Genomic DNA, 26,778 nt, shown 5'->3' with positions numbered 1-26,778 from the left:
CACTTACTATGTGCCAGACTCAGGGATAAACACTTTATTTGCACTGCCTCATTTAACCCTCAACCACTCTATGATGCAGGCACTATGATCACTCCACTTCACAGATGAGGAAATGGGGCTTAGAGAAGTGGCACGATTTGACCTGATGGAGTGGGGATTTGCATCCAGGCCTGCCTGATTTTAAAGCCCAGGCTCTTAACAGGCCAGCATGAGCAGAACTGTGCTTTAGAAAGCTAATTCTGGCTGCCAGAGGAGGAACAGATTTAGAGCTGGGAAAATCAGAGGCATAGAGAAAGTGTAGGAAACGATGACTGCAGCTCAAAATAAAGGTCATAAAGGCCTGAGGTGGAGCAGCTGCAGTGGGGATAAAAGTGCAGGGTACAATATTCTGGAAAGAGAACTGAGGGAATGCTGTGGCTGTTGAGGGAAGAAGGGGGAGAAGGCAAGGTATTGCTGTGCTTTCCAGCTGGCTGATCTGAAAGGTACTGATACCACTGAAGGAGATTTAAACTCCAGGAGGGAAAGAAGGGCTCATTTGGAAAAAGATAGTATTTCAAAGCTGCTTCTCCCACAACCCAAGAGACTGAGTGAATGCAAGATGCCCAAATGGAATAATCTCCAAGTTATTTGATTAGATTTGATTTTAAATTCATTATTTTCAAAGTCAAGTTTCTTGGGCAGGGGATGGGGGGAGAATACAGTCTTTATAGTTGGCTTTAGTAAAAATGAGAAATTGGTGAAATGTGGGGCCTTCAGCCTCCTTTCAGCCCTGTGATAACTGAGTGCACCTTAGGGTGCTAATACAGGACAGTGGGCATCCCAAGTAACAGAGGTAACTTTATTAGGGGCTTTCTAAAGCCATGTTCCCACAAGGGAGTGGCTCTCATGCAAGAATTACAGGAAGTGTGGAAAGGCCTTTCAGCAGTTCAAGCTGCATGAAATAAATATGGGTGACCTTCTCCCCATGCCCAGTGTTGTTCCTGAGAGACTCTTCCAGGGGGAAAGAGAAGGAGAAAGAAGAAGGTGAATTCATAGTTAATGTGGGTTCATCTGAGTCAGGTATGATTCTAGCTTTCTCATTATTTCACTTAACACTCACGACAACTCTACATAGCTGCTATTTTAATTCAGTCTTCAGAGAGGAAGCAACTGTGGCTCAGTAAAAAAGATGCAGAGCTGGGAGTCGAGCCCACAGACTTTGGTACTGGGTTGAATAATGTCCCCCCAAAATCCACGTCTACCCGGAACCACAGAATGTGACCTTGTTTGGAAACAGGGTCTTTGCAGATGTAATTAGTTAAGTTAAGATGAGGTTACACTGGGTTAGGGTAGGCCCCACCTCAATGCTGGTGTCCTTATAAGAAGAAAAGACAGATACAGAGACACACAGGGAGAATGCCATGTGACAACAGAGGCACATATTGGAGTGAAGCATCTACAAGCTAAGGAATTCCAAGGACTGCTGGCCACCTCCACAGGGAACCTACGTCATGCTGCAGCCTCCACCAACCTGCCACTGACCAGGAAAAGCTCATCTATTTGGCACACCATAGACTAAGTCACAATCACAGAGCTGTGAGAACTACTGAGTGATGAGCTCCCATCTGAGACTCACAAAGCCTACCTAGGTTGAGCAGCCAAGGCAAATCAGAGCCAAAAGGATTGCACTCTATCTGCTTCAAGTGTAAACCAGACTTCAAAGTCCGCTCTTTAGTTTTCTGTCCTCATATTACAAATGCTGTCTTGGCTTCATGAAATGCTTTCCATCAAACTCCTAGAACAAACAAGAAAATTCATCCAAATGCCCTGATTTTATGTATTCCTCCTTTTCAAAGGTAAGAAAAGAAACTCCATATGTCCTCCTAAATAGCTGACAGAGATCTGCTCGAAAAATTCAATGCAGACATGATTCAGTTCTCATGAAACATAAGGCACTCTGGCAATGCCTCTAAAACCTGTCAAAGTATATTCTTCACGAACAGACTCATGCCCATGAGGAGTGAATCAATGAAAGAGGGTGACATAGAACTGTGGAAAGAAATTGGAGCATGGACTTAATAAATTAGTATATGTAATAAACGGAATCAATTAAACATAACAGAAGTTAGAGGAGAACTGACCTCTAGGAAGGTTTTGGGTTCTTAAATCATCCAGATCTTGATGGCCAAGGCCATTTATGAAAGAAAATTTTATTTTATTTTTGAAATGGTGATTAAAGAAATGAATTTAAAAAAATGTTACCGTCTGCAGTTGTTTCAGAATTAAACCAAATGATCTGTATATGCTTCCTTAAGGTCATTTTCATACCCCTCCTTGGTAGAGTCCACTGCTGTTTGGTGCATGCCACCAGCCCGAGGGTGACAGAGGAGGGGACTCCTGGGGGCCACTACCTTTGACCAAAGTCTGCCCTGGTAGGTGTAGAGCAGGCAGGAGTTCCTTTCCTGGCAAAGGAGGTGATCATGCTTTTTTATACTGGCTGCTCCTCAGAATAAACTTCCTGCTATCAATTGGAAACACTTTCCCACTGCTGGCCAGTACACTTTAGGGCATGTGCTTGACCCTGAAGAAGCCCAGTGAGATATGAAATCACTGACCAAGTTCCCTCGGGAAGGAGGTGGTACATGGCAACCAGGGCGATCTTGATATATGTGAAGTCCTCCTTGTTAACTTTTCTGCTTAAACTTTCCCATTTCACCCAGAGCACAAACCAAAACTTCCTTCAAGGCTCACAAGTTCCTGCCAGCTCTGGCCCCTAGTCCTCACCCCACCCACCCCTCTCCCCATCAGCCATGTTGCTGCAGCTACCCTGGCTCTTGATCTCGTCCTTGAACTTCCCAAAGTCATTTCTACCTTAGAGCCTTGCACGGGAAAGGCCTTCCTTTAGATCTCTGCCTGACTTTTCCCTTCTTGTCCTTTAGGTCTCAGCCCAGAAGACACTTGGTTGGAGAGGTCCCAAACATGCAGGACTCCCTGTCTCACTTAAATCTTAAAGCCAAGTGTTTATTATTTTTCAGATGTATGTGCATGTTATTTTGATGAACGAAATACACATTTATACAGAAGCTTTCCCAAATTCATAACTCTTTGTCATAGTTTTTTTAATTAATAGAAAAATATTATGGTGTCCATGATGTTTTTGATATTCAAATGAATTATTAGGAAAAAAAACATTCTAGGGTTTCACTGTGGTAAAATGGATATTCTGAGATGGATATTCTTCATGTTACAGAATTATCTTTCTTTTCCTTGTCCACTGAGCGTTTTTTTCCTTTCTATTTTTTAAAATGGAATATGTGTTGAATGTTTCCAAGGGCCATTCTGGCAATGGCTGAGATTATCATGTGCTTTTAAAAAACAGTACTGACTAAATGATTTATTATAACAGTGGAGTTTCCCGTTATTAACTTCGTTTTGAATTCTCAGAATAAAACCTATTAGTTATGGCATGTGATTCTCTTAATATTGCAAAATTCAGGTTGCAAGTACTTTATTTAGGATTTTGGCATATAGTTCCTTCCTCCCTCCTTCTTCTCCTTCCTCCATGTGTTTTTATATTCTCTCTATCCAGAAATGTTCTCCAAGGGCTCAATCCTGTTTAATGTGCCGTGCTTCAGCCCCAGTATCTTCCTGCCCTCTCTCTCCTGGCATTTTCCATGATCCTGTCTCCCCCTCTTGAGGGCTTCTGTGGGGCCTCCTTTTCTAGGCCCTTCTACTCACAACCTTCCAGAGCACTCTGCCTTTTTCTCACTAAACCACATCTGTCCTGTGTCCCATCCTACTGCTGTGACTGAGACAACATCTGTTTTCCCTTAATAATGGTCTCTCAGATAATACCTGCATTTTAACAGAGCCCTTAGGGAATCTTTGCATTGGAATTCTGGGTGGTCTCTTTCGAACCCTCAGCTCAGCTTTTGTCTAGAGAGGAAGATGTTCGGCTGAAGCCCCAGTGATCCAGGAGAGGACATGGAACTCTTATTTTCTCATCCAGGCAGGTCCTTCCCTAACACACACACACACACACACACACACACACACAGGACATGAGCTGTAGGAACGAGTAATGACAATGACAACATGAGTGAAATGAAGCCTCACCTGTTCAAGCACTGTGGATAAGAGCTGTAGCTCTAAGTGGACAGCTAAAGCTTCTCTTTTTTCCTAGGCCAGCAGTTAAACAGAAAGTTAGAAAAGAAGTGTTAATTCCTAAAGAGGCATAAGACCTACTGAGATCAGTGTAGCTTTAAAGATACACATTGGTATCTAACACTATAATTGCTGAAGCACCAAGTGAAGATGCAGACACTTTTCTGGAATAAAATGCTACCGGGGATGAAGCATATTGTATCCTCCTGTGAATGGTGAGGGATTTTAGGGGGGTGAGACACACATGAACTCTCTTTTATGTTCACACCATGATACCAACAAAAAATGTTTCACAAGCACATTAAACTTGAAAAACACAACTTAATATATCTGTCTCCTAGACCACTGATTGGAACTGTGCTTCCATGTAGCTTGACTCTTGTAAACAGGTAGTGGCCATTAGAAGATACAAAAGTTGCTTTCTTGTTTGGATACAAAGGCATTTATTATCCTGGGTAATTCTATGAAACTTTAAATAGTCACTGTCTGTGACTCCTTTGTGAAAATAAAGCCCAATGACTCAGTTACTTGTGATAATTGGTAAACAAAAAACCATTTAATAAAAATGCTTTCAGGGCACTGGACTTTCTAACTTGGCTATAATCCAGGAATTTATTAACTTGAGTCTTCAACAAATACTCATGTTCCAAAAGTGTGACATGGAGGAATCTTTCACACTAGAAACAATGTTATAAATGATACTTAGGAAACAACAACCTATTTAATCCATTACATATCTAGAATCACAGAATTTCGGAGCCAGAAGAGACCTTGGGGAGCATTGCTCCAGACCTGGAAAAATTGGGAGGATTTCTTAGAGATGCAGCCCCTGAATGTAGTCTCCAGACTCCAGGCTACAAGTTCTTTCAGGAGTGCAGCACCTGCATCCCCACAGGCAAAGTGGTTCTTGGAACTATGTGGACCAAGACTTTCTTCCAGAACCACTGGTATGGCCACCAGGTGGTCAAAAAGCAAGTGCTCATTTCTGGGCTCTGACGGCCAAACAGCTTGGAGAGCTGAGGTTTGATGGAAACCACACAGTAACTTAAAGAAAAACCATGACCCTTTGGAAAACCAGCTCACAAGAGGTTTTTGGGCTAGTCCCAAGCTCTATAAGTTTGTTCATTAGTTAGCTGAAATTCAGATGGCGATGGCAATGACCACCCTGATTCATCACTGGGTCCTCAACACCCAGCCAAAGCAAGACATCTAAGCCAACTGGAGGGACAAGTCTGCCCATAGCAAACGGCCGACTCCAATCAAGAAAATTAGTTTCTAAAATGACTCTACTGTTGCTGGACAGGGCCCTGAAGTCCCAGTTCCTAGATGAAACATCATAATAAGGGCGCCAAATTGCCACTGATGACACTATTGCCATGGAAACATGCACAGTCCTCTCCTTTGCTCCCAGGAAGTAGGGACAGTGGTGGGGGCAGGAGAGACACATGGAGTCTGGATAAAGCTCTCTCTCTGTACAAGGCAAGGCTCCTCTGGTCAAAGAAGAGCAATTAGCAGCCAGTTGGGCACTCGAATGTCCTCACTGCCATTTACAATACCGAAGTGAGTGTTTGTGAATTGGGGACTTCACATTTTCTCCTGTTTGGTTTCTGTCTTAGTCTGCTTTCCCCCAGAAGCAGGTTGTGAGACAAGGATTTGTGCACCTATAGTTTATTTGGGAGGTGATTTAGGAAACTGTGGAGGAGTGGGGAGGTGAAGCAGGGAAGGGAAGGGAGCCAAAAAAGAACACCTCTTTAAGAAGTTTATCACTGTGGGGGCCTAGAGCTAACTGTGCTAGGGATCTCTGGGAGTCAATGCGTGGGTCATGCTCAGAGTCGCCCCCTTCTTCCTAGGGAGCAAAGAAGATGGAGTATTGACACACTCTTCCCATTGGTCATTGGTTGAGGGCTGCTCTGGGGGGAGTGTTATTTCTCTAGCACTTCCGTCCTGCCTTCTGCTCAGGACCAGGAACTCCTGCTGCCAGGAAAGCCCCCAAGGAGCTGGACTTCGGGCCAGTGTACACTGACAAGGCAAAGAGATAAGGGCTGAGCATTGAAATCTTCTGGAATAGTTAGGTTAGCCCAGATCCACCCTTCAAATATGCTGTGTGTGTGTTTATGGGTGTGTTATGCAAACTAATTGTGGTTGGATCACAGGGGAAGTCACAGCTACTCTGATCCTGAAGCTGGAGACCTGGGATTCTGATGCTGTGTTTTCCCCACTTATTCTCTGCATAGCATTAAGAAATGCCAAATGTGGTTACAGAGCTACAGGTTGACACTGCAAGTGTTGATTGGAATTTGGCACTAAGCCGTTCCTTCAGTGCCAGCAGACGGATGTTATTTCATGACAGTGAAGTTTATTTTCCATGAGGTTGTTAAAAGGAATATGATAATTAACATTTGCTGGGCTCTTGCTATGTGCTAAACCCTACATTGTATAATTCAATCCTCACGACTCTCTAACGTGGGATGATTATCCCCACCTTACAGATGAGGCCAAGATGTGTTGATCCCATCAACAGTGAAGACCTGTCTGGGTCCTAGGGATCCATTAAAAAACAAGACAGACATGGGACGGTAGGCATGCTGGGGGCAAATACTAGGACTGCAGGCAGCTCAAGCTGCAGAGTGGAGAAAGGACTGGAGGGTCCAAGAAGGGCCTGGAGAATCAAGGAGACTGGGTAGGAGATGGGGCATAGGAACTAGGAAACAAACAACATTGGCTTGTTCTAAGCAGTGCCAGTGAGTTAAGAAATTAACCAAGGTCCACAGAATTTGCAAATTGCATGGCTGTGTTTCAAACTCAGTCTAATCCTATTTCTCTGCTATTCTATCTCTAAATAATATTTAATGTGTAAGCTTGTATTTCTGTTTGCCTTTAACCAGAGTAGCCCATGCCTGATGGAGGAAATATATTATCTTTTTTTGTTTGCTATATGGGTTGTTATGCATAGAGGGTGATATCTGGTTGACTATCTAATTCATCGATTCATGGTAGCTTGGGGGATGACTTAAACATTGAGAAGTTGACACACTTGGGGATTTGAAAAAAAGTGAATCTCCTAATTTCTTGCCTACTAAGTAAGGCCATGGGACAGGAGGGGGAGCTTGTCCAAGTCCCTAGGATTCCCCCTTCCCCTGCCCCCGGGTGGCTCTTCCTTTCCCTGTTCACACTGCACCCAGGAAAGCACAGTTCACGTTGGGGCTGTGCACCCGGGAGGCGAGGCCTGCAGGCTGATGGGGGCGGGTGGGTGGGAGGGAAAGTGTGGGACTCGGCACGGCCTGGCATTGCTGCTGGTGTGGAGTGAAATGTGGAGCCTGGGCAACATTAGGCAGCAAAGCCAGAAGGACGCAGGGTCATTGTAAGAAATAACGTGATATTCTTCAGTTTCCATCTGGCTTTCAGCCCCTGCAGACAAATTTGGCATTGGTTCAAATAACAGAGAGGGTCAGAACCCTTTACCATCGATGAAGCAATGGGTTGGAGCCCACTGCCCTGTGAGGAGCTGCTGAGGGCTGCCTGTGGAGGCCAAGCTTGGCTCTCTAACCCACAGACTCTGCAGGGGAAAGGTGTGCATGCTGTCCACAGATGGGGCGCCCAGCAGATTCGTGGGTGAAGACTTGATGGTTACGAGGGTGGGGTGGCAGTGAGTGTAAGCAGAGTCTGAGGAGTTGGAGGGTCAGGAGCTCAGCCAGGGGATGGTCCCCACTTCCCTCTGGGCCTGCTTGTGGCCACTTATGGTCATTCTTGGGTTGGCCGGGCTCCCCCACAGGACCCCAGCTCTGCTACTGAGCAGACAAAGAGGACTCATCCTCCCATGTGTGGGTGTTACCAGCAACTTGTCAGTGTATGCGGCATGTTCTCAGAGTAGGGAGAAAAACCTGGGCGATTTTTCTCCACCAGAATCATCGCTCTAAAGATGAAACAGAATCTTTCATGTTTAGAGTGTCACAGGCACAAAGAAATCTAGATGTTCTCAGACAAAACCATATCTGATAAATAGGAGGCAGTTTTCTGTAAGGGAAGGAGCCTGTGATTGGAAGCTAAGCAGGCTGGTGTTCCAGCCCCAGCTCCAAAACTTACTAGCTATGGGCTTTCGACAAGTACCTTCATGACTCAACTTCAGTTTCCTCATCTGCAAAAAGGTGTTGCATCTACTTGAAAGGGTTATTATTAAATGAGCTAACTAACATATGCAAAACATCAGGTACATAGGAGGCAATCAACAAATATGAGAGATTATGGGCACTAAACTATATACTCAAAACTGAAGGGCAGTCTTGAAGGATCTTGGTAGGATACGAGAGGCCTTGGACAACTTCTGTAGGACTGTTTCCCTGCTTGTACCACTCACACTGATCAAGAAGGGCCCTCTCAGGCACTCCCAAGTGTACAGGGATGGGCATTTTAGAGAGAGCTCTTTGGGACCCAGTACATCTCTGCACAAATATAGAACCTTTCCCCAATACCCCGGCTGAGGAAACACAAACTGTCTGAAGGTGGTTTCACAGCCCTTACCTTCTTCAGCTCTTCCTGCATGCTCTGGCTGTTGTCTTCAGAGGACACACTTTCCTTCTGGGTCTCAGATTCTGTCTTGGGCTCAGACTCCTGATCTTCTCCTGAAGAAGCCTCCTTCTCACTCATTTTCATTGCTAACTCGTAAAACTTGTTTCTCAGTTTCTCCTCCATGATGTTTGTGCTGGTCCTGGGGTGCTGAGTCTCACTGCTGATGTCGCTCTCTGATAAATCACCCAACACCTAGATGAAAGCCAGTATGATGAGATGGGACTGCTCTGCTACAGGCCTGTTGCATTTGGTTCCCAATAATCCCTGAAGGAACAGACGGTTCAGGAAATAACTGCTCTCTTACCTGATATGCTTTCTATAGATGGGGCTTTTATTTTTACCCTTGCTTATTCAAATATGTGCATCTTAGCAGTCTGTTAAAGGGTTCAGGCAGGTGAGCATCCGTGTTCAGAAAAGTGTTTGAATTCATTCAATTTTTTCACTCACAAAATACTCACTGAGCATCTTAAGGGCAGCTCTGCCAAGCAATACTGAGCAAACCTGGTCAGCCTCTGCCCCCGTGGACTAAGGGTCCAGGGAAGGAGACACACACTCATTATGTGATTTTGCATGCTAACTGGCATGGCGGAAACTTTACATACTAACCAGCATGGTGCCTGGTGCAGAGAAGTCAGGGAGCTCCCGGAGCCCATGAAGGGGCACTTGATGGGAGAGGCTGTGGGTTGGAGAATGTGTCCCTGTGGAGATGAACTTTGAGTTGAGACTTGAGGTGTGAATAACAATAACTCAACTAAAAGAGCGAGAGGGAAGAACAGTATTCTAGACAAAGGGCAATGATTTTGAGATATACAAAGACCTTGCTCACTTATAAGGAATTCTATGTGACAGTCCCTTAGTAATTTCAGTTCCAGTTTATTAATTATATCTCCTGCTCCCAGCTATCCAGTCAGTGAATATGTCCTAAGTTCTTTCAGTGAGCAAAGCCTTTACCAGGCCTAAGGAACTCTGGGAAGACATAGAGATTGTGACTTTTATTTGTACAGATGTGTATGGAATTTTAAAAGGTAACCCTCAGCACACCATTAGAGTTCACTGGACCCAATTTTAGCTTTTGAGTTTCCTCTTTAAGTCATTCTATTTGTAAGACTTGATATTTCATGGCTTTTATTCTTTCTTAGAGATCTTCCAAAGAACAAAGAGAAAATTTACTTATTTTTAAGAATAGAATAAAACTCATTCTATCTTGCTAGGTTCCCTGGACCTTTTATAAATCTAAGATACATGATGAAATCTTTGTGATTTTATTTTTCCTATCTCTTTAAATATTTTACTATTTCATCATGCTGGGAATTACTTCGCCATTATTCATCCATTATTCCTAACTATGGTAAAAGAGATTGAAATAATAAGAAAACAGAAGAATGATAGAATTGCCTAGAAGAATGATTCAATAGTGGAAATAAATCATCACTACTTTGAGTCTGCTTTTAGCTTTCATTGCACACAGTTGAGAATTCAAAATTTTTCATAATGGCAAAGAGAAGAAATCTGACAGGGAATGTTTCACAGAAAATAAATGTAAAGAGAAGGAGAGCAGTTCTCTAGATTCTAACAATGATGGTGAAATTTTCCACAAAGTGCAATCTCAGACTAAGAGCCTTCAGCTGACAGTGTGTTAGATGAATTTTCTCAAACCCAGGAATTGATGCGTGAACAAACATTACTAAGGACAAAAAAGGAAATATGGTATTTTCATCCATTTAGTCATTCAACAGGAAGGACTTACTTCATCATGCAATATATGTAACAAGAACCAGGACTATCCTGTTTTTCTAAAAGGATGTGTGACAGATTATTTGACCCTTTATGATGTTTGTACATCAAATTTACTGGATACATTTTGGAAGTGGACAAATGCTGAAGGCAGATGTCTATACAAAGGTGATTAGAAGAAAACAGATGATGCAGAAATGAAAAAAAAAGTCATGGGATTGATAACAGAAAAAAATGGAAATTACTGTTTTTCTCTCATCTTGAGAGGGAATCAATGATGAGGGCCTCATGAGAGATGCCTGGTGCTCCCAAGCATGCTTGAGAAGAAGGAATTCCTTTACTGGGGCTGGGGGCTGGGGGTGGGAGGTGCTGGGAAGTTCCACAGGAACTTGAAAGATGAGAAAAATCATAATATATAGAGATGATGGCAAACATTCTTGATGAAGCAGCAAGACCAGGTAGACCCAGAGTGCATGCAACTGCTTGGTATGGTTAGAGGAATAAAGCTCAGAGCATGAAAAAGACAGGACTGGGTCAGACTGCAGAGGGTTAAATGTCAGCCTAAGGAATCTGGCTTTATGTATCAAACATTTTTATGGCTGCTGTCATGTAATGCATTGAATTAGCCAGGAAGCTGGCAACTGGCTATAAAATCATACTTGGTAACCCTCCCTTATCATCTCTTCTCAACAGATTTAACACACTGACCTGTCAATTCATGTTAACTTTGATTTCCTTTTTTTAGCATTGGCCTAATTATTCCTCGGACACACAGACAATGAAACACTAATTTGCAAGGCTAAAGTAGTTCATTCTAAAGAGGAGGACAGCTTAGCACTATTAGTTCATATTTCATGTCTGTTTCTTTATCACATGATAACTTTGAAAGAAATAGTCAGCTGTGGTTTCATCCACATTCAGCAAGCATGTATTGAGCATCTGCTATGTGCTGGCCACTGGGGTTAAAGGTGAGTGTGACACTGTCGGGTACACAGTGTGGCGGGGAGAGGAACACCTCACCAAGTCTTCTAGTTCCTTATTGCACTTCTGTCTTCATGGAATATTGAAAGGGGTGTATATAAATCTCCTACTATTAATGTAGAAATGTCAATTTCTCCCTTCAAATCTGTCAATATTTGCTTCATATATTTTGGGTCTCTGTCATTTGATGAACATATATTTATAATTGTGTGTCTTTTTTGCTATATTGTCCCCTTTATCATTATATAGTATCTTTTTTTGTCCCTTGTAACAGTTTTTGACTTAAAGTCTATTTTATCTAGTGGTATAGCCACCCCAACTCTCTTTCAGTTAAATTTGCATGGAATATTTTTTTCCCAATCTTTCACTTTCAACCTATTTGTATCTTTGAATATAAGGTGAGTCTTTTGTAAGCAGCATATAGCTGGTCATGCTTTGTTATCCTTTCTGCCAATCTCTGCCTTTTGACTGGAGAGGTTAGTCTATTTACATTTAAAGTAGCTACTGACAAAGCACAGCTTTCTCCAATCATTTTGCTATTTGGTCATTGTAAGTCTTATACCATTTTGTCCCTCAATTCTTCTATTAATGCCTACTTCAGTATTTATTTGTTGTTGTTGTTGTTGTTTTTGGTAGTGTACCATTTTGTGAAACTTCTCATTTCTATCTGTATCTATTGTTTCAGATATTTTCTTCCTAGTTAGCACAGGGCTAAAACATAATAACCTAAATCTGCAACAATCAGATTTGATTTGAAACTTAACTTCAATAGCCTACACAAACACTGTTCCTATACCACTCCACCTCCACTTTTTTGTTGTACTTGTTACAAATTGTATCTTTATACATCATAAATCCCAAATCATAGACTTATCATTACTTTTTATGCATTTACATTTCCGAACCTGTAAGAAGTAAAAAATGGAGTTACATATTAAAAAATACAATACAATAGTCCTGGCATTTATAATTACCCATATGGTTGGTTACCTTTACTGGAGATCTTCATTTCTTTATGCCACTTTGATCCTCAGTCTAGCTTTTTCTTTTCATTCTGAAGAACTACTCTTAGCATTGCATAAAGAGCAGGTCTAATGATGATGAATTCCCTCAGCTCCTGTTAATTGTGGAAGGTCTTAATCTTTCCCTCATTTTGATAGACAGTGTTGCCAGATATGAAATTCTTGGTTGGCAATTGTTTTCTTTCAGCATTTAAAATATTTTGTTCCACTGCCTTCTTGCCTCCATGGTTTCTGATGGAAATTGGTACTTAATATTAGTGGGGCTCCCTTGTACCTAATATGTTGCTGTTCTCTTGCAGCTCTCAATACTCTCCTTGCTCTTGGCTTTTGACAGTTTCACTACTTTATGACTAGGGGTGGTTCTCTTTGAGTTTATCCTGTTTGGGGTTTGTTGGGATCTTGAATGTGTATATTCCTGTTTTTGTTAAATGGGAAGCTTTCTGCCATTATTTCTTTGATTATTCCTTCTGCCTCTTTCTCTCTTTCTTCTCCTGGGACTCACATATTGCATATACTGGTATACTTGATGGTGTCCCACAGGTCGCCTGGGCTTGGTTCACCTTTTTTCTTTCTATTCCTCAGCCTGAATCATTTCAATTGTCTTGTCTTCAACTTCACTGATTCTTTCTTCTGTCACCTCCAATCTGCTGTTGAAACCCTCTAGGGAATTTATTTCAGCTATTATGGTCTTCAAGTCTCACAATTCTGTTTGGTTCCTTTTAAAAATTTCTATCTCTTTTGAGGTTCTCATATTGTTCTTCATCATGTTCCTGATATCCTTAAGTTCTTTCTCCATGTTGTCCCTTATCTCTTTGAGCATACTGAAAATCATTTTCTAAAAAAAGTTTTTGTCTGGTGCATCCAGATTCTGGACTTCTTCATTGATGGTTTATGAATTTTTATCTTGTTCCTTTGGATGGGCCATCATTTCCTGTTTCGTTGTTGTCTTGTAACCTTTTTTGTGCATTGTACATTTTAATATTTTAAAGTTTTAACTCTGGGATTTAGTCTCTGAACTGTCTATTCCTTAAGTTGTGTCCAGATAGTGATATGATAGAATTCTCCTTGAGTGCCAGGAGGTAACAAAAAGAAACAAACCAAGGAAAAAACCACCTTTCACAGTCTTTGCAAATTGCATTGGCTGGTGCTATACTTCAGAGTTTAGCCCTTTTATCAGGAAGCTCAGCCTAAGGTGAAAGTTAAGTGTGGGGTCCTTTCCATCTTTTCTAAGTCTGTGTCTTGTCCTGGGCTTGCGCTAGCTTGTGGCCTTAGGAATTTCCCTGTTTACAGGAATCCACTTATCCCCTCTACTTCCCATGACATATGCTTTCTCCACTCCCAGGTGTTCTACTGAATGTCTTAAAGGTAATCCTTTGCCTTAGGCTGCTTTGATTTAATTGTTTCTTACATTGCTTTAGCTATCTCTTCCTGCAGGGCAATTTTTGGAGGGTGAGCAAGAGATGAATGTTATGGTTCAGTCTTTCAGGCTGTCATCTGGTAGGTTAGCAGTGGCACTGACATACAGGCACCCAAGTAGGCACTTAGTAGCTACTCTGCTGCCTCTGGAACAGGGCCAGGGACCCACAATGGTAGTGCAGGCTGGTTCCACACTGTGCTAAGGAGAGGATGGAGGATGCGCCAGCTGCAGGCACCAGGAGTTACTGTTTTTAATGTTGCATTTTCTTGATTCATCTCTTTTCCAGTTACTGCAACTCTTTAACTGTTTTGCAGAGTTTTGAGAAAGATGGCCCTACCAGTTTTTGCTAGTTGTTCAAAGATTCTGCAAGGGAACAGAATTTCTGGAGCATCTTATGCTACCATCTTGGTTGACCAGAAGCTGGCAAGTATATATTTTAAAATTAAAGATCCTCATAGTTCTTAACTCAGCAATTCCACTTCTTACACTGTATAGTTTTGCACAATGATATTCTGTGCAGCATTATTTTAATATCAAAACAATGAATAAGTGTTTAAATATCCATCATTATGGGAACTGTTGAGTGGTGTTTCCTCCTCACCATGAACAGTGGTGATCCAAGGAGTGCAGGCAGGGCCTTGGGAGCAGCCTGCCAGTGGGAGGACACATTATTTAGAATTGTCCATGCATGGTGCAAGGTGATAAAAGTTGGATTTTATTATTTTAAAATTCTCTAGAGATAATGCACCCTCTTACTGCCTGCATGCTAGGGCACCCCCACTCTTGACTTTGGCACCCCATTGTTAGATAATCTTTTGCAGGTACTGCATTAATCAGGGTTGTCTAGGGAAACAAAATCGACAGAATATACACACACACACATATATATAAATATATGTAATATAAATATTAGGAGATTTATTATAGGAATTAGCTTACATGACTGGGCAAGTCCAAATTCCATGGGGCAAGCTGCTAGCTGGGAACTCAGATGAAGATTTTCAATGAATTCCCCAGGAGAAGCTGGCTGGCAGGAATAGAGATGGAAATTCTTTCTGACTGCTGAAACCATCAGTGCTCCTTTTAAGGCCTTCTATGGATTGGATGAGATGACTCTCCTTGCTGAAGGCAATCTCCTTAGTTGATTGCAGATGTAATCAGCCATAGATGCAATCAACTGATCGGTGATTTAAATCCACACAATACCCTCATAGTAACAATAAGGCCAGTGCTTTCTTGATCAAACAACCGGACACCATAACCTGGCTAAGCTGACTCATGAACTTCACCATAACGTTACTATGCATAGATCTCCATGCATTGACATCTCTATGGCATATTGCCAAGAAAAAGTGGCAACAGAAGATGGAGGGAGTGATACCAATTTTGCTAAAACACTAATATTTATGGAATCCGATTCTTAAATGTACTACGTGTACATGAATGCACACAGATCTGGATGGATTCACACAACTGTAGTCATTTGGGGAAATGACAGGCATTATGAGTGCTATGGCCAAGGAGGACTATATCTGAATGTTTTAACATTTTTGACATTATATTCATTTACTTATATAATTAAAAAGTAAACAAACATCTAAAAAAAATATTTTTAAACAGCGCTGCTGCAGTAAACTAAACAGAAGGGAAGACATGAGGGTGTGGGTTTTGAAGTCTCCAGAAGCGCGATGCCGTCTCCATCTAGCGGGGAAGAGAGGATGCTGCCACCTGCTCCAGGCCACTCCCAGCAGGGCAGAGGCAACGCTGGGCCCAGTGCCTTTTTGCTGGCCAGTGTTTTCTTCCTATTAATACTTTTCAAAGATCAAAGTCAGAAGACAATTTTCAAGCCACTTTAGAATAAACAGGCAAAGATTCAGGCACCCAACTGTGGTAAAGAGGTGGCATTTTATACCTGCAAGCTGATCATGTGGACAGCCCTCGTGAATACACCACGAGGGAGTCACGCAAAGTCTCTGGACTACGGTCTCCCCTTGAGCTAGGTAATCATGACTCACATTTGAATAGAACTTCGTATTTTTACTCTATGATCACAACCACTTCACGAGACAGATTTTTGATGAGCTTCTGTTTTACAGTGGAGAAAATGAGAGCTTGGATCAAATAAAGGACTTTTTCTAGGCAATACAATGGCAGGTGAAGCCCAAAGTCTGTCACGTGAGGACCTCTGAATCCTCAACTACTTCTATGGGGGCCTGGGGCCAGGGATCGGGCTATTGCGCTCAATAGACGGCCACTGTACCAGACCCGGTGATGTCCCTGCCCATATCCCCTAGATCCACATGATTTGCCTGCAGCAATGGGGTGTTTCTGGCCCAATGAGAACTTCCCATCTCAAACCTGGCTCTCTTTCTTCTTCATCTGAGGGATTTCTCAGGCACTAATCGTGCAATCCTAGCTGTGTATAGAATTAATGCCCATCTTGAGTAGGGGCAACCCTCCACCAGTTGGAGATGGGAGCCTGTGGATAAAGCTCCAGTCTGCCTGTACTCTGATGGGAGAATTCTGAGCCATGTCCCACATGGCTTCTCAGAGGGTACCCAGTGGGACAGAGCCCCAGTTCTTTGTAGCCTACTTTAATTGGCTTTTCTTCTTCCCTTGTATCATCTTTGTGCTTCCTGGGATCACCTTCCACATAAATTACCTGCACCCAAATCCTTTACTCAGGGCTTTTGGTGGAACCCAAACAAGGCTTGGTAACTGGGTACTCTGTAGGATGTAAAGACATTCAGGAAGTGAGTGTGGTTTTTCTAGGAACTGAAAAAGTCAACATGATAGCAATGTGTTAAAGGTTATGTTCCTAAAGAAGTCAGTGGCAACATAATTAGGTTTTCTATGAGACTCTAAGTTCCAAATATTGCTAATCCATTGCTTCCATGAGGTTATTCAAACGTTCCAGCTTTTGAGTTTAGGAAATACTGCTATGGAGAGGGCTGAGTGGGATCCACAAGGTTTGGTAATTGGTCCCCAGTGATGTGCAGGGCTTCATGAGGCAGAGGAGGGAGCTGGGAATGAGCAGGATGCATTTAGAGAGTATAAGATCATCAAGTTGGAGGGTCCGTGAATTACTTGAAATTGTAAGCAAAATGTGTGTGCGCATACAGATGGATTTTTCCAAAGAGAGAATCCATAGCTTTAGTCACCTTCTCCAAGGGAGGTTCATGAACTAACCCACTGGGTGTACGATGTGGATTATGGAATCACAGAATGTTAGTGTACGGTGCCCTGAATGGTCATACTGAAATAACATTTACTGAGCCCTCGTGCTGTGTTGAGGACAGGGTTTAGCTCTTCACAAACATTACCTCATTCAATCATCACCACCATCCTTTGAGGTGGGGTCTAACATTATCTCCATTTGACAGATGAGGAAACTGAGACCTAGAGAGGTCATACCCAAGGTCACCAGCTGCATTTGAGCCCAGGCAGGCTGACTCTAGACACCACACCCTTCATCCTAAACCAGGGGCTCTCAAATTTTGGTGCACAGCAGAATCACCAAGGGGGCTGGTTAAAATAAATCACTAGGCTTGAATTTCGGCAGGTCTGGGGCAGGACTCAAGAATCTGCATTTCTAACACGTGCCCAGGTGGTGCTGATGCTGCTGGTCTGGAGACTACTTTGTGAACCACATTTTGAACTCTAAACTACCATCTCCAGAAAGGAGAACGGGGAGTCCCAGAGAGCATTGATGGTACCTGTCAAGTGTCACTCAGCTATCTAGGTAGCAGCAAAACCAAGATTAGAATTCCAATTCTAAATCTGGGTCTGTGAATTCTAAACCTGGGATGCTCTAGGCCACTCATGCATGGATAAGGGCATATACCACTTAAAAAATGTGTGTGACTGTACGAGCACAACGGTATTACCTGATGAGTGTCCAGATCCTGGGGATGAGTGTTGAGGGAAGATGGTTCCTTGCTTGTCTCCTGTGAGCCCACTCGGACCCTTCGCCACCTCCTGGCCCGACGGTCTGTGGAGTGGAGGGCGTCCTCAGGCTCGCTGCTGTCTGAGGTCTCCCTGCTGGCCACCTGGGGGTTGAAGTTCACATCCAGCTGGCCATGTAGGCGCATCTTCTCTGCTGCAGGGTTCCTGGGAGGCCTCCCCTGCAGCCAGGACAGTCTGGCCCAGTGCCCGGCTTCCCGGGAGGAGCCCGCAGAGGAGGTCTCTGAGTCGGAGCACATGGCCTCAGGGTTGGGGGAGAGCCCCGAGGAGGGAGAGGCAGCTGAGGGGCCTGGGCTGGAACTGTGGGTCTGTGTGGGCTGAGGCTGGGGGTTCTGGAGCAGGTCCTGGGGTCGTGGGCGCAGCTTGCTCAAGGCCTCACTCCAGTCGAAGTCCTCCTCGCTGTCGGAGCCCATCTCCTCGTAGGCAGACACCATGCTGGACGCCATCTCCAGCGACTGAAACATCCCGCTCTTCGGTTTGGCCAGCAGACGAGTGGGGGGTAGAGGGCCATCCTTCAGGGCCACCCAGTTCCCGTCCGGGCTCTGCAAAACCAGAGCCAGGTCTGCAGGTAGGTGGGAGAGAGAAGCCAGAGAGCGGCTTGTTATCACCTTGGGCAAGGACAGAGTCCCACTTTTCACGTTCCTGGTGACTGGCTTGTGGGAGTGTTGGGGTACAGCTGCCTCTAGGGGGGCAGAGTTTAAAGGTTTCCAGGGAGCTCCTTGAGGCTTTGTGGAGGGAGGGGAACTGGGAGATCGGCTCCTATTTCATGTCTTCCTGGGGAGACGGCGACCTCAGTGTTCCCAGAATTGCCCTGCTCCTGCCCTAGGCCGGCCTGGATGTGAAAGGGGAGGGGAGAGAGCTGGTGTTTGCAGCCCCAGGTTCTAGTTCTTTGATTGCAGGCCATGTACTTTGGATCATCAGTTCCCCTTTCTCTAATAGGGGATGACCCTCTCCTGCCCTTCCTACCCCTCAGGGTCACGTTCCCATCAGGAAGGCAGGGAGGCTTGGCACTTTTACAGACTTCAAGCTTAAGAGCCTTGTGAGATGGCCATGTCGATTTATTTTTAACTCAAGGCATGCACCTCATACTGGAAAGGATTTGAAGCAGAAAGGTTGGTATTTCCAATCTCATTTTAGAGATGGGGGGAGGGTAAGTGAGTGACATCTCAAAGGTTGCAGAGCCCGTAAGCGGTGGAGTCGGGGCAGCCACATCCTCAGTTTGACTCCAAGGTGGCTCTTGGTTATAGACTGCACCACGAGAGGCCCTGGCTTGCTGGAAAGCTACTGCGCTGGGGCAGCCGGTGGGGGTCCCACTCTGGGACCATGGTTCTGGATTGCCCTAAATGGGGCTCAGGTCACTAAAAGCATCTGCAATGACTGGGTTGATCTGCAAGGTGGGTATAAAAATTGCTTTCCTTTGTTTTTGCTGAAGAAAACAGGAAAATGTTTTCTGCCCCTGCACCTGGTACAGGGAGTAAGACGGTGTGGTGTCTCTTTTAGCTATGGGTACCTGGCCCAGGCCTGGGGCACCGCAGTTGCCAGCAGAAGCTATTTTTTACCAGGAGCCCTGCAGGTTGCCTGGGAGGTGGATGAGGAAGGCTCCAGGGCTTTGGTGGGGACCATTTCCCCACTGGTGTGCGGACACAGCTCTGCTCTGGTGGAAACCTGAGGCAGGAGGCTGCTTAAAACACAGTCAAGTTTGCTGCCAACTAAACTGTAACTGCTTCATATAATGAAATTACAGTTATCAGTATTTCAGTGTTGTCTACAGAGCACTGTACTTGCCAGGACTCTTTCAGAACTACATCCTTAGGGGCATTCAGATGTTAGCTGAGCAAAGGTTTTCAACTCAGCGACCAAGTTCCACGTCAACTGCCTGCGGCAGCCCAGACTGGCAGGATATCTGAGTCCCCTTTCTTGCGTGGGTCAGGAACTAGGGCTTCCTCTTCTCCTGGAGGATGGCAGGTCCCAGCCATGGGCTGAATTAAGCGTGGTCCTCCTGGAGACCTGAGGGGGTGTCCTGTTTTGCTCCCTGCTTCCTCTATGTTCAGTGTCCATCTCTACCATCTCCATTTGGCCCTTCCCAGGGGCCCCTCAAAGCTCTCATCTCAGCAATTCTTCCCAGAGCCCATTCTCACCTCCCTGCCCACACATTGCCTTGCCTCCTCTGAGCTCTCCTGGAAAGTCAGCCATTCGTGCTGTGCCCCCTTGTATTCTAGCTGATCACAGACACGGCTGATCCCTCCTCTCAGATGACACGCTCTGAGGCAGGGTCTGGATCTCAGGCATCTCTTTATTCCTGAGAGCAGTTAGGCTGCTTCTGAATCAGATCCTGTTTGTGCAGTGGAGAGCTACAGGTGGGGAAGTCTGAGGGTCCGGGGCAGGAACCCTGCTTGGCTGCTTAGTAGCTCTGGGCTTTTTTGAGCCTTTGTGTCCCCAGCGGTGAAAAGGGCACAGTGAATACCTCACACATTTTGTGAACTTGCCTGCTCAGAGCAGATCAATTTTTACAGGGTTCTTTCCCCTCATCCCTGAATGAGGCTACTTTGGTGCAGAGGAAAGAACAAGAACTTTGGATTCAGTCTGATCCAGGATTTGCAAGTTCTTTTGCTCACCAGCAGGTGACCTTGGTTGGAGAGTATCTCTGAGACTTTCTCCACCATGGGAAAGCATAACCTTCCTTGGCCATTGTGAGCATTTTTATGAAGCAATCTATTTGAAGCATCTGTCCTGGTGACTGCCAGATAAAGCTCGCTTAGCTATTTTTATATCTGTTGAATTGATTAAAGTATTAGCACCTGATTATGGATCGGCACCCATGTTCTTTATATATGAATGTCTGTATAAACAAACACATACATACATATATAACATATATTTATATCCCCTATATATCCCATAATCACTATTCAGCATCATGCATTAATATCTATGCAGCAACATTATTTCACTATGTAAACATTAAGAAGAGTGGATGACTAGGCTTGTTATTGCCATTTATTTTTATGAGCTATAGTTGCTGAGATGCTAATAGTAGGTTTTCTGAGGAAAAGGTTTCTATTTTGTAGCACTTTCCCGATGCCTGTCTCAGGATGACCAGTCAGGTGACATGGGAGGTGGGGACTAAAGAGCCCATCTCTGGGTTTCTCCAGGAACTCCCAGATTCCTAGTGAAGCTATCAACAGCCAGTAAGTGACAGTATTGATTCTCCTGGCAGCAGACCCTGTGGGTGCCCCACCCACAAACCTGGCCCCTTCCTCCCCACTTGGGTTATACCAGCTGGGCTTCCACCTGTCAGCACCTGCTGTACTTTGCCGAGACTTGCTCTGGCAACCAGAGCCTGCATTGTCTGTTGCAGGGACAGAGCAAAAATGTCAGGAAATCAGGGCCTCTGGGGAGTGAAGCAATGACTGAGGGGAGCTGGTGGAGAAGCACTCCAGCTCTCTCAACTCTCAGAAGGTGCATATTCTATTCAGGCTCCCAGTGTCCCTCAGCAGGGATAAATTCCAAGAACCCACAGTGGTAACCTGCTAGGTGACAAGCCGTTTATTGCCAGCCTTCCCTACTCTGCTTCATGTCTCCACTCCCCTCCCTGTGTTTCCTGAGCTCACCTCCCAAATAAACTACAGGTCACCAGATCCTAATAGGCTGTGCTTCTGGGAAAAGCCAACAAAGGCACCCACAGGATGCAGGGCAGACTCAGCCCGCAGCTGTGGAGTCTGCTCTCCAAGCAGAAAGGTGTTTCCTCTGGGCCTTACAACTGAGTGTGCTCTCTGAACCATCTTCCAACTCTAACACTGCTCTTCAGTGAGGACATCATTGGCCTTACTTCCTCCAAGGATCTAGCTACTCTCTCCTCTAAGCTTTACCAAAAAGCTTTCATTTGAACTAAATTATTGTTTATTTTCTTGGTTGTCTATTCCCTCACCTGTATCCTGACTGTGAGCTCCTTGAGGGCAGGGCATGTCTTCTTTGGCACCATACCTCCAGCCCCTGGGCAGCTCTGGGCCCCCCATAAGGTCTCCTTGTTAATGAACACAGGCACTGACTCGCTGGAGGGGCAAGACTGGGTTCTTGATGTGCGGCTCTTGTTGCCATATAGCCTCCAGCTCCAGGGTTCACCATGTTGTAAATGTGACTCCTGGATCTACCTCCAACACCCAGTCCAAGCTGGGCTGGGATTCGGCCCAATCGGCAGCTCCTCTCCTCTCCTGCCTCCCACAATCCCAGGTTGCCATGTTCTTCTGGGGCAGCTAGAGGTTGGTCAACTTCCATCTCAGCCCAGTGGGCAAATCCAGGGGGACCCTGCTCTCCCCATGCCCTCCTTTCTCCAAATTCCTGCTCTTTCATCATTCTGCAGACAACTCTCAGTGAGCAACTCAACAGCGGGGCCTAAACTGCTCTTTATTTCCCCATCACTGAGCAGGTGCTGCACACATACTAGATGCTCAGTCAAGGTCCATAATGTGAGAATGGGTTTTGGGGAAATCCACTGACTGCTGTAAGCACTGTCAAGACAGAAAATGGAGCTTCCGTGGTTTCTTTGACCCACAGTGTCCCAAAGGCTGACCACAGCTGTGGACTAAGAGGCTCCCAAACCAATGTCTCCCCTGAGGCATAAACAGAATTGCTAAAAACAGCCCAGCAGATATTAACCTTCTAAGATGACCCCTGACTCTGGGGCTGCCTCTGTTCCACATTTCCTTTCTGCTGGGATTAAGAAATGGCCCCAGGGATAATTTGCTTCCTGCTAAACATAGCAGACATCCCCCAGGACCTTCGGGGTTGGCATGGGTACTTTACCAGGTCCAGGGCCAAGCATTCCTCAGAAAAACAGAAGTTTTCTCTTTGAGTGCTTATTTTTAATTTCAGATCTATATCCTGAGAGATGCATGGATTTCTGAACAGATTGTGAAGTCTTGTTTTGTGTGTGATGCTGTTGAACAGTTTTATGTTTATATACAATTGATAAGTTACACATAGGTGCCTAATTAGACAGAAAATTATGCACAAAACCATGTTTTGAAAACCTAAATCCTTTGCAAATTTATTTGGAATGCTCATAATCCAGTGGGAACCATTTTGTGAAATCAAGTATCTTTTAGAAATTGTTATAATATCCTCCAAATATATCAGTTTGCCAAGTTTGCATTTTGATGTGCTTTTTGTGTTCTGTTTTATGGTGGGAGACATCTGTTTTCATGCAGTAGTGGAAAAGGCATGGAGATCAGAGTCACGAGGTTTAGGTTTGAGAAGCAGCTCAGCTCACATTAGCTGTGGGAACTTGGACAAGTCACTGAGCCTCCCTGTCCCTCATTACTTCCTTATCTGCCAGGATGACAGCAGCACTTGGCAACAATGCCGGGGGAATCAATAACACGGTGCGAGCATATGGACTCTGTATGTTGTAAACCGATTTTAAAAAGCTAGTCATTGTTCATTGAAGATCTATCATATGATGTTCTTGCATGTTCTGTAGAATATCACAGTCCCTTCTCTGTGGGAATTTGAGAGCCATGGAGGGGGTGGAGGGTAAGTGACTATGAATATGCTGGGCAGCAGGGGGAAAGAAAGGTATGTCTATAAAGGAAAAATGTGCTTAAAAGACAAAATCCCCAACCATGTACAAAAATAGAGAAAATTTCACTGCTCACGGAATCTCCGCAATGCCATGCACTCTGCAGATTCTACTGATACACTGGAAGGTTAACATGGAAGTATTTTTTTGGAAACTCTTTAGGATAACTGTTTAAACAATTGGGTATTTTTTGATTCTTTGAACTGTGATAACAACCGATTTTGCTTATATAGCCATTAGTTAAATCTTTTCTCTTATAGATATGATAGCACAATCTTTAAAAGCATATTTCTAAACATGGACATTTTACTGCTAATCTTTTTTTTGTCGGTCAGGAAAGGGGTTTAGATCTGACGTACAACAAGGATTGAGAATACTGTTAACAATTTCTTCAGGTGAGGATGTGTGTCTGGCTCCCATTGTTCAGTGTGTTTATCTAGGGGAGGAAACAGCAGAGCTGTGCTGGGGGTGGGCAGCCCTTACTCTTGCAGTCGTAGGGTCCAAGAGACCTGCATGGCCTGATCACGGGGGCTTCACAGCCCACCCGCTGTGACCCAAGTGGTTGTAGGCATCTCACAGCCTGTTGACGTGTTTGACTTTGGGCAAGTGACTCAGCTCATCTGGGCCTCCTCATTTTGAGAAATTATGTGACATGGCAGCTTTATAAAGGACTATGCCTGCGTAGAAGTTGAAGACTCTCAGGAGAGGCAAGTTCATCTGTTCTATGTAGAGGCAGGATATGCTAAGAGAAGGATGCAGAAGGGTAAAGGCATAGGCAAATAGCAATGCCATCCTAGGTGTAGGAGAGATGGACAGCTGCCTATCAAAGACTTGCGTACCCCTTCCATGGGAGGGTAATGCTGCTGGGATGGATTTGCCTAACCAGGACATTTCCCAACCCCCTTGCACCTAGGTGGGGCGATGAGACTAGTTCTTGACTATGGGATGTGTGTGAAAGTGGTGTGTGTCATTTACATGCTGACGTGTGGTTAGGGAGCAGGGGCTCCGTCTCTATTCTCTCTTTCTCCATCTGCTGGCAGATTGTGGACATCCAGCAGAGGACTTGGAAGTTCTAGAGGATGGCAGAGCCACAAGACAGAAGGAGTCTTGGGCCTCTGGGGGCCTCACACAGCCTAGGAGCACCGGCACTGGACTGCTGTTTGAGTTAGAAATAAAACTATTATGTCAAGCCACTTAAATGTTTGTGCCTACTTGCTATAGCAATGAGCATAATCCTAACTAATATACCTGGTATCAGAAAGGAAGACCACTTTCTGGTTTTCTGGCCTATAAGGGCACATTTTCTTAGTTCATATAGAATCAGACCACTTCCTTGGTCTCAGGTTTGCGACTGAATTTGCTGGACTGAGACAAAGTTCTGGAACCTTAAGGCCTTGATCAGCCTAGTTGCAAGATGCAGTTGGGACCCAACTTAGAAAGCTGAAATGCCCTGCTAAGTTGGATTGGTGTTTGTGGCCTACATAAGGACACATTCTCTTAGTTTATGCAGAACAGGCAGCTGACGTGGGGCTGTGGAGCTGAGAGGTTTTAATCTGCTTGTCCAGAAACCCCCACTGTCCCAGAGATCTCAGCAGAGCACAGGGAATACTGATGACATGTCAAGAAGCGAATTTTGCCACAGCAACTAGGGAAACCGCCCGGGTGGAAAATGTGACCTTATTATATATTGTGTCCTGTGCTCAAGGCCTGGTGACTTGGTGGCTCAGCTGCCCCAAATGGGCTCACACCAATTCAGACACAGGGGAGGGAGAGCTGAGGGGCCATGCAACAGCAGCACTTTGAAAACCCGCAGACCTACTACTACATGCCGCTTAAAACAGTTACTTGTTTCGTCCAACTTGTCCACACTCCTCCAGCTGGGCAGGGCAGACTCCTCCCTCGGCTGCTGGCCCTGATCCCTCGGCTGCCTCCACGCTGCCTCCAGGGATGAAGTCTTCGGGGCATCCTCCCCAGTGACCGACAATGCAGACTGGGACCGCTGTGGAAATAAAAGAGGGAAAGGGGTGAATGGGACAGGGATGAATGCATAAGGCACAATCACTGGGAGGAATGCCTTCAGCTTTCAGGGTAGTCAGTGTGGAGTGTGCAGAAAATATGCTTAGTGGTTTTGATGCTGAAAATCAGTACATAACACCTGGTAACGGCACAGACAGTTCTCTGCTTGTTCCATTGCAAGCTGGCCAGGCCCACCAGAAAGCGTGAGATGCAGAGGAATCTGATACAGCCAGCTCTGTCTCATTAGACTCTCTTCTTAGGGCCAGTTGGGTGTGAAGAACTTTTCTAGGGGATGCAAAAATAAAAAGATCTTCCACTTGAAGACCTTTCTATCTAGCAGTGTAAATAGAAAGTTATCGCGCAACATAAAGCTATAATAGATAAATGAGCAAAGTATGGTCAGTCCACAAAACAGAACTATTAAAACCTATTTCAATCTAGCCCTTGAATTAAAGGAAGGAAAACAAACTCTAATAAAAGGAGAAATGGCACAAATGGGAATTCAAATAATGGACAAGGAATATTTTTGAGTACTATAATATAGATTATGAAACTCAAATGTAATAAGAAACCAAAAGAGACCAATCTTTTCCCTATGTCACTTAATGAAATAAATAACTTTTATTGGTTATTTATTTTGCCTTTTTTTAATTTTGATAAGCTGAGGAAAGGGTATACTTGCAAAACATCGAAAGCATTGACTCTTCATATTAAAAAAATCCTAATCTATGATTCAGGCCTCCTAAGCAGTCTGTCTCCACCTGCTGGCAGACCTCATCGCCAACAGCCCTGCTCCCTTCTATTCCAGTGAGAAATATGCACATCTATGCAATGTTCTTCCTCTCCCACCATAGGTGCTCAGAACAGGAGATCAAAGGAGTGCTTGCTTGGAGAGCCTGTGGGCAGGACAGTGCAGTGGTTTGGAGTTGAACTCAAGATTGAGCTGTTCCTGGGCTCCAATGCCATCTGCTTTCAATGCCTTGTGCAAGTGACTTAATTTCTTGAGAGAAGTGGAAACTTAACACTGCCTGGCAAACAGTAAATGCATAATATATGCATAACAATGCATAATAATAAAATAATAATGCATAATAATGGTGGTTTAAAAAAAAGGTTTGAGAATAACAAAAAAAGAGTCAGCAAAAACTAGCAGCATGATATTTGGGTGACAATGTTGCACTTTCTCAGGGGAGTTTGGGAAGAGGAGAATGGTTTCAGTAGCCTCTCTCCACTGAGGATCCTTTAGTAGTTTGAGAAAAGACACAGAGCACAGGTGAGGCAAGGGACCAGGCCTCTGCTACCCTTTGTTGGAGGGTGTGGTCAGCCAGTTCTGCTTCAGAGAGTCATTGGAAACCTCT

The 26,778-nt window shown here is 44.5% G+C and overlaps 1 protein-coding gene across 5 annotated transcripts in view; it reads right to left on the bottom strand.

Annotated features, from left to right (window-relative positions):
- The window catches only part of LOC119543028 (myosin VIIA and Rab interacting protein), a 356,134-nt gene that overhangs the window by 28,887 nt on the left and 300,469 nt on the right, over positions 1–26,778 (bottom strand). For 4 of the 5 annotated variants that reach the window (XM_037847638.1, XM_037847620.1, XM_037847614.1 and 1 more), the window contains 4 exons: positions 25,250–25,403; positions 17,751–18,388; positions 8,662–8,901; positions 4,096–4,158 (listed from right to left, as the gene is read on the bottom strand). In XM_037847638.1, coding sequence (XP_037703566.1) covers positions 4,096–4,158; positions 8,662–8,901; positions 17,751–18,388; positions 25,250–25,403 — 1,095 coding nt within the window. The remainder of the gene's footprint in view (positions 1–4,095; positions 4,159–8,661; positions 8,902–17,750; positions 18,389–25,249; positions 25,404–26,778) is intronic. The other variant, XM_037847648.1, reaches the window with a different exon arrangement.

The sequence above is a fragment of the Choloepus didactylus genome, chromosome 1 (genome assembly GCF_015220235.1).
Source record: "Choloepus didactylus isolate mChoDid1 chromosome 1, mChoDid1.pri, whole genome shotgun sequence".
In the NCBI taxonomy this organism is placed as follows: Eukaryota; Metazoa; Chordata; class Mammalia; order Pilosa; family Megalonychidae; genus Choloepus; species Choloepus didactylus.
Note: the sequence above shows the minus strand (reverse complement) of the source record. Positions and strands in the feature narration are given on the sequence as shown.